At 40.4% G+C, this 11,708-nt stretch overlaps 1 protein-coding gene across 1 annotated transcript; it reads right to left on the reverse strand.

Annotated features, from left to right (window-relative positions):
- Nucleotides 1-5,110: 5,110 nt before the first annotated feature.
- On the reverse strand, nt 5,111-9,196 carry LOC123443519 (probable LRR receptor-like serine/threonine-protein kinase At3g47570). Its single transcript, XM_045119912.1, has 2 exons — nt 6,389-9,196; nt 5,111-5,700 (listed from the first exon to the last, which is right to left on the reverse strand). The coding sequence occupies exons 1-2, from the start codon at nt 9,084-9,086 to the stop codon at nt 5,327-5,329; spliced, it is 3,072 nt and encodes a 1,023-aa protein (XP_044975847.1). The 5' UTR covers nt 9,087-9,196; the 3' UTR covers nt 5,111-5,326.
- Between the last annotated feature and the right edge of the window lie 2,512 nt (nt 9,197-11,708).

Here is an 11,708-nt window from a genome sequence, read left to right on the forward strand (position 1 = left end):
ATTTCTTTTGAAACAGTGTGAATGGAGATGGTGCTCCAGGATCAGCATGGCACCCCCAGGCCCATGCCCACAAGGGTATTTTTCAAATTCGCAGAAAATATTTCAACTTTGATGAATTTTTTAAAATGAATGATATTTTTCAAATACATGAAAAAAAATCATAAATCCATGAATATTTTTGCGTTCACGATTTTTTATTTTTTGCTATTTGTTAAAACCTCAAAATTCAATGAGTAGTATAAGCGATGGAGCAAACGTTGTTGCCGGCGACCTTTCCTAACACGTCGAATAGAAGTTTCCCGCGCGGACCTCCTATTGGACGCATTATGCGTCCAATAGGTGTAGCTTCGCACTGGGCAGCCACCGCTAACAAAGCGACTGGTCTGGCCCAGATAACCAGCTTGTTTCTTTTTCGCTATTTATTTACTTATTTTATTTTTACTATTTTGGTATTATTCTTTATTTTACTTTTTGTTTCTCTGTCCATTTTTCCTAAAGGTCTCTGTTTTGATTTTTTTGAAAAAATTTGAAACTTAATCAGTTTTTGTATTTAAAAAAATATAAATGGAAATAATTTAGAATTTCAGAATAATTTTTCAAAACACCAAAATTGAAAACAGGAGCATTTTAAAGCATAGAACTTTTTTTAAGTACATTTATTGAAATTTGTAAACAATTTTTGAAGTGGGAACATTTTTTGAACTTATGTACACTTTTTCAAACATGAACACATTTTCAAATTACATACATTTTCTGAAAAGGTAAACATATTTTCAAAAACGAAGAACTTTTTTTTAAATTATTAAATATTTTAAAATCTTGAACAGTTTTAGAATTGGTGAAAAAAATTGAATAACTTTTTAGTTTGTGAACAAACTTTTAAAAAAGGGAAACATTTTACATAAATGATGATTTTTTTCTTATTAAAGTGTGAAAACAAATTGGAAAAAAGAACACTTTCTGCAAAAAAGAATTTTTTTTGAATATTTTTTGAAATTTGTAAAAAAAATGTTCCTGAATATTTTATGAAATTTGTAAAAAAAAATTCCTCAATATTTTTTATTAAAGGGAAATATTTTACGTAATTGGAAAAAAGTACATTTTTTGAAATTTGTAAAACAATATGAAGCGGGAACATTTTTTTATGTTATGTACACTTTTTGAATAAAGGACAATTTTTGAACTTACGTACACTTTTTGAAAAAGCAAACTTTTTTAGAAAAAGAAGAACAATTTTTAAAATTCCCAAACATTTTCAAATCATGAATATTTTTTAGAATTGGGGAACAAACTTGGAACGCGTTTTCAATTTGTGAACGAATTTTAAAAAAGAGTCATTTTATAAAACAGTAACATTTTTTATAAAATTGTGAAAACAAGAATTTGTTTTGAAAATTGTGAGCAATTTATTAAAAAATGAATATTTTCCAAAATTTGTAAATAATTTTAGAAGTGGGAACATATATTCAACTTATGTCCACTTTTTGAAACATGAACATATTTCGAACTTACGTAAAAGAAACATTTTTGAAACATAAAACAGAAAAGGAAAAAAGAAAAAGGAAAACAAAAAAGTAGAAATTGATTCAGGGAATCTTCTATAAAGTTTCCAAAACAAGAAAAATCGGCGGAGAAAGTCTAGAAGGTTCCCAAAACCGGCATCCCCGCAACTGGCCGGCCCAGATTATCTTCGATCGTGTTCACTTTGTGCGAAGCCGCGGCAATTTGCCACAACGCGCGGTAAATAGGGTTTTTCATATTTGACGCCTCAGGTGTTTGCTCCTATTGTTTTCGCAAGCGGACCCTGGAATGCGCATCTAATTGGGCTCAGCCCATCTTCCCTTTTTCTTTGTTTATAAAACAAAAGGATGCACGTGCGCCCAGAGGTATTCAAACCAGCGACCTCCAGATCGTTCGCACACTGCACTAACCATACCTTAGGCCTCACCTCATGTGCTCAAAATACATTCTCTTCACTCTTTTCTTCTTATGTCTTTTCCCTTTTTCTCTTCCTTTTATTTTTTTATCTTTTACCTTTTTTATCCTGAATGGCTTATTTGGATTTTATTTTCTCTTCTCATTTGAATGATTTTTTAAAATGAATGAACATTTTTCGTAAACAATAAACTTTTATCAAAAATGATGAACTTTTTTTTAATCTATGAATTTTTTTTCAACTTTGACAAAAAAAATTCAAATTGGATTAAAAAAATCAGATTCGATGAGACTTTTCCAAATTGACAAACTGTTTTTCAAAATCGATGAACTTTCTCCGAATTTCTAAACTATTTTGAAAATGATTTCTTTTGCAGATTTTATGAGCTTATTTTCAAAATCGGTGAACACTTTCTCAAATTTGATTAACTTTTCTAAAACTTGGATGAAAAATTTCAAAATCCATGAACATTTTGAAATCTTTTTTTAATGGTTTTTTTAAATCTGTAATTCATCAATTTTTTGTTTATATTAAAAACACATTTTCCGAAATGTTTTCAAAATAATTTGAAAATTAGAACGCAATACCAAACGGTATAAATGCTCAAAAAATTGTGCGGCTACGATGTTCTTAAATAGTTCTCCTGCAATTGGTCACTACCACCTAAGAGCTGTTTTGTTGGAGATTGGTAACGTAATTGTCAACGTTATGGTATTACATTGTTACTATGAACGGTATGAGTAAAATTCAAGTTTGTTTGGTTTGTTGATGTAATGTAAAGCAATAACGTGCTTAGTGAGCTAGCTCCACCCATCTCCTTCCTCCACATTTCAATCCCACCGGCCTACATCGCCTAGGTAGATGAAGGCATCCCTTACAGCGCTTCGCGTGTTGTGCTCACCCTCCCATTGCCTTGGCGGCAACGACGACAATGTGTGTGGCAAGCTTCTTCATGGAGCTCGAGCTCCTGTTCGGCCGAAAGGTCTCTGCTGCCGCCACTAAGAAGTTTTCAGTAGTGGTGTAGTGTTTTGGTGGTGTTCGGCGGAGGATGCGGGCAAGATGAAGGCTGTCGGCGACCAGGGCGAAGGTGGGACCTCACCGGCGTCCTCTATTTCCCTTGTTCTGATTTTCTACCCCCTTTCCTCGTTTCTTTTTCACCGCGTGATTCGATACAATTTTCCACCTGGGTTCCGTCACACAGAATTTCAAGGATTTTGAGTGTGATCATGTTTATATTGGCAAGGTTTTGATAGTGTTGTTATCATTTTACGTAGCAACCAAAACAAATAGATTCTAACAGTATGTGTTAATGATGTAATCAGGTTGCGTGAGAAAATCACGAACCAAACACCTCCCTAGTAGTTGTGATGGTTAGCTGTGCTCGTACGCTGTGGTCGGGGTGTGAGTTTCCTGAATATCATGCAAGATTTAAGAGAATAGTGTTAGGAATTGGGAGAACCATGGAGGAAAGGATTTGGGGAAATTACTGGACCGTTCTACCCGGTCCCTCTCTGTGTATACACTTATATTATGGGGAAATTATTCTACCCAATTCATTTTACATTATAAAGTTGGAAGGGTTACAGAAAAACAGGACGCACTTCGTATACAAACTGAACTATCTCTTTTGAAATATCAGGGTTCTGGACGAATACTTATCTTTTACAAAGTCATTTCATTTTTTAATCTTATTTCAACTCTAGACTTTTTGTGCATTCAATATGCACCATTCTAAGCCACATCTTTAAATTTCAACCTTTCTAACTTCATTTGCTACTTTTCATGCATTTAATGATTTTTTTAGCTAAATGAACTTGAAATTAAAAAGCAATACAAATGAACTCTGAAAATGTTGAAACTTTGCATGGTATCATTATTTCGATCACATAGCATGTGAAAAAGTTAAGAGGGTTACAGTAAAAACTGGATGCACTTCGTGTACAAACTGGACCTTCTCCATCGAAGTATGAAGGTTTCGGACGAAAACTCATCTGTTACAAAGGCATTTCATTTTTTCAAACTTATTTCAACTGCAGACTTTTTCTGCATTCAATATACACCATTCTAAGCCAATTTAATATAATTAAATTTAGTTTCTGTTGTTTGACAATAATTTTGTTTTTGTAATTAGTTAATATTACTTTATTGATATGTTAGTTGTTTTCTAATTTTATTTTTAAAAAGGGTGTCGTATTTGGATTCCTCACATTTGTATGATAATAATGGATATATTATTTGTCAAATTTCGATTTATAGATTTAAAGATATTAACTATGTCATATTAAATGAATAAATTGCAAAAAAATGAATAAAATAATATTATTAATTATTTGATTTTCATTGAAATTTAATATTATTATGATTACTTATTTTATTTTGAACTTTTTAGTTATTTTGGAGTTTTTGTTTTTTTATGTTTTTAAAGAATTATTTGAGTTTTTTTAAAAAAAAATTGAAGTTTTTTTAAACTTTTAAATTAATTATTGTTGTTTATTAAATATTTTTGTTTATTTTAATATTTTTTAGAATTCAAAAATTAAATCATGTGACATCAAGACCTAAGGGTTAATAGGATTGAAAGTTTAGTGTTGTCAAAAAAACAACAAGTGTAGACTTGAAAACTAGTGGAGATAGAACCTGAAAGTGAGGAGTGAGTAGGGATGATTAGAGATTAAATTGTCAAATAATTCAAAGATTTGAAAATCGTAAAAAATATATATTAAAAATGTATTTATTTATTTATTTTAAATTGAAAAACATATTTTTAGTCCAGGTTGGTAACACCAACCGGACTAAAGGTCCTCGAGCCCCAGCGCCCACGTGGAAGGGATTTAGTCCCGGTTCGTGGCAAACCGGGAGGGGGGGAGGCTGGGGCTTTAGTCCTAAGTTAATAGTCCCGGTTGGTGAACTGGGACTATAGGCCCTTAACAACCGGGACTATATCTCCGTTTTCTACTAGTGATTCCTTTATACTTCCTCCGTTCCTAAATATAAATATTTTTAAAGATTTTATTATGAGACTATATACGAAGCAAAATGAATGAACCTACACTTTAAATTATGTCTATATACATACATATGTAGTTCCCTGATAGAACCTCTAGAAAGACTTATATTTAGGATCGGACTGAGTATTTGGCATGTAACAATATGGCCTCCCATGCAACTAAATGCTTACAAATATAAAGTAGTTTTGCTAGTACAATACAATACCAGTTTCGATCTTTCTCTGATCATAATTGATTCGCGTGAACCAACAGAAGATCTTGCGTAATAATTTTTAAGTCTATCAACAGGCACAGTCGTGTATGATACAGGGAGTGCCTGTCAGCTATGGTAAAATACATGAGAAACTAATACTCCTATAGATCCATATTACTTGTCGCTCATCTAGTACAACTTTGTGGACCAAGACGCATAATTCTGGCTGGCCATGATTATCTGTTTTATGGCACCCAGTTCTTTCACCACATCGCCCATCTTTATGCGCTGTCTTGCAGAGCCCCTGCAGCACGCTAGACCAAGTCTTGAAACTGGAGCAGCGAACAATTCTAAAACCGCTTGAGGCTCTTGGTTGCATCTTATATTGACGTCCATTGTTTCCAACAGATTACCAGGACAGGCCATCTCAACGTACTTTGGTAGATTTGTTGTATCACTGAAAAATGGGTCAGTTGGCCTTCTCCCAGTAAGCATCTCCAACAATAGCACACCATAGCTGTACACGTCGCCTTCCACAGATATTTCAGTCCCGGTGCCATACTCTGTTAAAGGAAGGAAAGGAAGGGTTCATGTTAGCATCCTTATAAACTACTCCCTGTCTCCCGATTTAACTGACGTTATCTGTATACAAATTTGTACTAGCTTAGCTCTCCCTCTGCGTCACTTAACTTGGGACGAAGGAAGTATATAGTATTGATATAATCCATTCCACACACATTCGTTAGTTTTTTTACATAGAGTAGATGAATGTACTCTTGCCGCAACAAATTATTGTAAATGGACACATATACTTTTCAGATTCTCATTTGATATGGTGACCCCAAGAGGATGGCATGGAAGATACACAAGAAATCATTTTTTTAAATTATGGAACAATAAGAATTGAAGGCTTAAAGCTTCTTATAATTACTAAAAAGAATCATGAACCATTTTTGTGGGGAATTTAATGATTTTTTTAGACATTGTTACTGATTGTTAGGTCGACAATAACAATGTACGGTGGAGCCAAGCGGCTGCCGGAAAGGAACAAACGTGAGGTAATCAATCCACTAATTGTGTTGATGCGTACCTGAACTAGCGAACAAGTGTAACCCACTAGTCTGTTTTGTAATTCATGTTTGGTACATGATGCAGGTTACCATTTCTTTTATCTACTTGTTAATAAATGACTGCATAAATATCTTTCAGCCATTACTGAAAGTGTGGTGGAACAAGAAAAAAACAGCATACCTGGTGCAACGTACCCAATTGTGCCTTTGATTCCAACCGAACAACTTTGATCGGCGAGTGATTGCTTGCTTTTTTCTGCCCTAATTATCTTTGCTAGTCCGAAGTCACCAAGATGTGCAACCATGTCATCATCAAGAAGAATATTACTTGGTTTAACATCACAGTGAACAATTGGAGGATCAATATGGTCATGGAGATATTCCAGTGCCTCCGCCACATCGAGAGCAATGTTTAGCCTCTGCATCAGGTTTGGTGTCCCGAACTCGTCTTCTGTGCTCGGGTGTAACCATTTATCCAAGCTTCCATTGGGAATGAACTCTAGCACAAGTGCCTTGAATTGGTTGCCACTGTGGTCCAAGCTATCACACACTGTGATAACCTTGACTAGTTTGCGATGTCGGATCATTTTGAGAGCATTGCACTCAGAGATGAAGCTCCTTGTGGCTCCTTGTCGTTGGACATCAAGTACCTTCACTGCTGCAGTAATCAAATTTGCACCAGAACCAGAAGTCCCTTTATATACACTGCCGAAGCTTCCACGGCCAACCAAATTTTCTTCAGAGAATGAATCTGTAGCCGAATGCAACTCAGTGTATGAGATCCTCTGAAACATCTCAGGGATGTTTTCCTGATCTTGGTGGGCATCACCTCTTGACTTGTTAACGTAACAGCGTGCAGCAATGCAGACACCGAGAAGGATGAATGCTCCCACCGCAGTAAACACCAAGATCTGAAGCAGTTTATGACTTGCAAGCTTATCAGGGGACGGGTATGGGCATGTAGGGAAATGAAAGAATACAGGACCACCACACAGCATGCCATTACTTGTGAGAGATATCACACTTGCATTTGAGAAGATCCCTTTATCTGGCACCGGACCTGATAGGTGGTTGAATGAAAGGTTTAGATTCTTCAGAAGCTGGAAGCTCTCAAGAAATTCAGGGACAGGTCCTGATAAGTTATTATTAGAGAGGTCCAGCTCTTCTAGGCCTCTTAATGCCATGAGTTCTTTTGGAATTTGTCCCTGCAAGAGATTCCCTTGTAAGTGTAGGAATTGCAATGCTATGCAACTACCAAGGGCATTTGGGATTGGACCTGATAACTTGTTCGATGAGAAATCAATTATTGCAAGATTGGCTAGCTGCCCAATATGTGGAGAAATAGGTCCATCTAATAAATTGTTTGAGAGATTGAGAAACAGAGCCAGGGAGGAGATTCTCATAACTTCTTCTGGGATTTTCCCACTCAAGAGGTTACTGGCAAGGTCCAGGGAGATTAACTCAGTAAGGTTGCCAAAAGTAGCTGGAATGCTACCCTCCAAATTGTTGGTTGAAAGAGCTAGCAGATTTAGTTGTGATAGGTTGCCTATTGACGAAGGAATCTCCCCATAGTATCTATTCTGAAATAGGGATAGTTCTTTGAGGTTGGATAGCTTTCCAATATCTGAAGGTATGGTTCCTGTGAAGCGGTTATCTGCAAACTCAAGTATCGCGAGCTTGAGATATCTTCCTATTCCTGTAGGTATAAGCCCAGCAATTTGGTTTCCTCCGACTCGAAGACCTTCAAGTTTTTGCGAGAGATTACCGATGCTATTTGGCAAAATCCCTGAAAGGTTATTCAGTTGAAGATTTACTAGAAGTAGGCTGCTGCAGTTAGCCAAGGAGGTCAGGAAATCCCAATCTCTTGACTCTGTAGCCTGCAGCTCATTATTTCCTACTTCGAATACAGTCAAACGTCCACTTTGGCCAATATTTGACGGGATCCGGCCACGAAATCTATTCCCATGGAGAGACAGATGTTCAAGAGAAGATATGTTTGACAAGGAGGCAGGAATCTGGCCTTCGAATCTGTTGTAGAATACACTGAACTTTTTCAGGTTAGGAAGCATAGAGCCAATATCTTGTGGTAGAGAGCCTGACAGTTGGTTTGACCCGAAATTGAGGCATTCAAGTGAGGACATATTAAATAACACTGGAGGGATCAAACCTTGCAGGTTATTGATTGCTACAGTCAGGGATCGGAGGTTGATGAGCTTAGACAAAGCTGGTGGAACATGTCCGCTCATAATATTGTCAGCCATGTTCAGATCTTCCAGCGCTGTCAAATTGCCGAGCCACGGTGGTACTTGCCCATGCACATGGTTCCTTGCTACACTGAACACTGCGACTGTTGCGAGACCTGCAAACGAAGTAGGAATGGTGCCCGAGATATCGTTCTTGCTAACACTCAGAACAAGAAGCTTTGACAGGTTTCCCATGGCGGGAGGGATGGCGCCGGACAGGGAGTTGACGCTCAGGTTGAGCGTGCGGAGCGCGAAGCAGTTACCAATGCTAGAAGGGATCTGACCTTGAAGCTTGTTGCCGGACAAATCGAGTGCACGGAGACGCGAGAGGTTCCCAAGAAATGGTGAGATGGTCCCGGAGAGGCCGAGGCCTTGTAGGCGCAGCGCCTTGACATGGCCCGGGTGAGCACTGCTGCACTCCACGCCGGTCCAGCTGCAGAAGCCATGGGTGCTGCCGTTGGTGGTCCATGAGGAGAGTGCGCCCAAGGGATCCTTGGTGATGAGGGATTTGAACGATAGGAGGGCCGGGAGGTCGTGGGCGGTGCTGACGGAGCTGGAAGTGGATGGGTGCAAGAGAAGGGCAGTGGTGGTGGTGAGAATGGCGATAAGCCGGAGGAGCCATGGTCTGGTCTCCATGGTGTCTCCTATTTCCTCGGCTGCATCACTGAATCCCCGAGAGGAACAGGCGTGCTTCGAAGGCTGATGCACCGGTCTCTGCAATTTTCTATGTTGCGTCGTTGAATTGAATCCCCGGAAGAAAGAGGCTTGCTTTCTTCTTCTTCTTCTTCTTCTTCTTTTTTGGAAGTAAAAAAGAGTCTTGCTTTGAAGACGGGCAGGTGCAGATTGCAGTCCTTGTTGACTTCAGTTTTGAGCTCGGGAACACAAGGACACTTTTCATGAAACCCTTACAATATGTCCACAAGACAGAGCACCCCAGCCGACCACGTTACCCACAAATCCAGAGTCGTGAGATGACCAAAACACATACTCGAAGACAAAGTGGGACACATAAGCAAAGGAAGCTAGACTAATGCAGAGCCGAAGACCAAGAGGGGCCACAGCAACGATCAAGGGAACGCATCTAAATCTTCTCCAATCAGAAGCATAAATCCTCCTTTGACTGATTTTACGACCTGAATGATTGGGGGCAATTAGAGCTGCTAAACAGACGAGCATTCCTTTCTCTCCGAATAGGCCAGACGACCATCATTGTACATACCCCATCTTCACTCTTTTGAGCCATACATCACGATGTTATGGAACAATAAGTATTTGGCCGACCCGAAACTCATGGACCAAGTAGTAGAAAGCACCGACTAGAGAGCAAATACACCTACCTGGACGTAGCAAATACACAACTATGACAACGCAAACTGTTTAGGAACAATGTAAGTTGGGTGAAGCTGGGTTTTGTGGGTAACGTGGTCGGCTGGGGTGCTCTGTCTTGTGAACATATTGTAACGGTTTCATGGAAAGTAACTCAAATGAGCTAGGTAAACAGTAAAATAAGAAAAATCAAACAAATCTGAATTTGTTTTAAACAACATTGACAAAAGAGTTCTAAGTGCGGGCAAAAATTTGGCTTTAAATAACATTCCTATAAGGCGTGGTAAAAATAATAATTGATAAAAATACGCATTTTTGAAGTATCGATTTTGTTTTTTTGCCACGCCTTATAGAAATGTTATTTGAAGCCGAATTTTTGCACGAATTTACAACTTTTGTCAACGTTGTTCAAAAAAATTGCTTTTTTTAATTTTACTGTTCACCAAGCTCATTTGAGCTCGTGAGAAGAAACTCTACGTCCCGGTTTCATCTGCTTTTTCGCATATTAATCGGATGACTCTCATCTATTTTCCCCAAATAAACTGTGACCTAAGGGGCTGACTTTAGAAAAGTTGAGTGAAGCTCACATTCGATGCTATTTAATGGAAATAATCACTTCTAGCTTCTTTTCCTTATTCATTCTTATCCCTTGAGATCCTTTTAGCTAAAAAAAGTTTTCGCCCGCTTTATATATAAAGCAATGATCAACAACATCCAGTACAAACGCGCACACACACCTAAGGGAGAATACATAGGCGATGAACGCAGGAACACCATCCCTAGCACTACAAGAGCAGTCGGGGGCCCAACCATGAACATGCCACGGTGAAGAAATGAAGTCGCATATGACGAATCGTGGATTTTAAGGCGACGCCTTTAGGAAGGATACGACACCAGAGCGCTTCCACCGCCCGATTCGCGGATCAGAGTATCCCCTAGAGCAACACGACGGGCAATGAGAGCCGCGATGACGCCTTTAAGAAGGGAACGAACTTCGCCACCGCCGGTCCATCCGAAGATAGGGCGCGTTTTCACCCTGGCCAACACTCACCGCCACCGGATGCCACACCCCGGCTACCACGTCAGCCACACGGCGGAAACAGAGGGAAACATGATCTGCTCATGAGCACCGCGCCACCACCACCAGGGCCGTCGCCCCGGTATCCAAGACCTCGACAACACGTCACCCGAGACCCGTCACTACCCCAACCGAAGAGATGAGTAGAAAGGGCCTGCCTTTCGCACCCCTGGTCGACCCCCAACGTCGAGACCCAATAGGCCGGCCACAAGTGGCCCCCATCGAGTCGTCTTGAGGCAACGGGCGCGGGACGAGCGCAGTCCTGCGGCTGGGCACGAGACAGGTCGGTACTGCAGCTGGGCGCGAGACGTGCTTGGTCCTGCGGCACCGGGCACGAGACGGGCGATGGACCGTAGCTGGGAGAAGGCCAACCTTTTGACAAGAGCAATGACTGGACTTCGAGGAGAGGGGCCGAAGACCGACACAGATCACCTATAGACGAGGAGACGCCAGAACAATCCGACCGCTGCCGCAACCAACATGCCACCACCACACACCTGCGCCTTCACACCCTGGCCAGATCCACCCGAAGCCCCTCCACCCCGCACCGAAGCAGCGTGAACCCCAACCACATCACCACCACCTCCACAGGGGGTCAGCCACCCCCCACCATCGTCGGACCACGCCAACCCCGGCCCGCATCGAGGTCTAGATCGGAGCCATCCGCAGCCGTCGACCAGGACACCAGCAAGTTGTCGCCGCGGCGCCCGCCACATCGCCGACGCGAAGCTGCCTACATATGGCTCCAGCTCACTATCGTGCCTGTCATCAGCACCGCACCCTAGGCGGCGGCCTCGACCCACGCCGAAGGCCCCCATCGAGGAGACAGGACAGCCCCATCGCTATCGGCGCCT

Source organism: Hordeum vulgare, chromosome 1H (genome assembly GCF_904849725.1).
Source record: "Hordeum vulgare subsp. vulgare chromosome 1H, MorexV3_pseudomolecules_assembly, whole genome shotgun sequence".
Lineage (NCBI taxonomy): Eukaryota > Viridiplantae > Streptophyta > Magnoliopsida > Poales > Poaceae > Hordeum > Hordeum vulgare.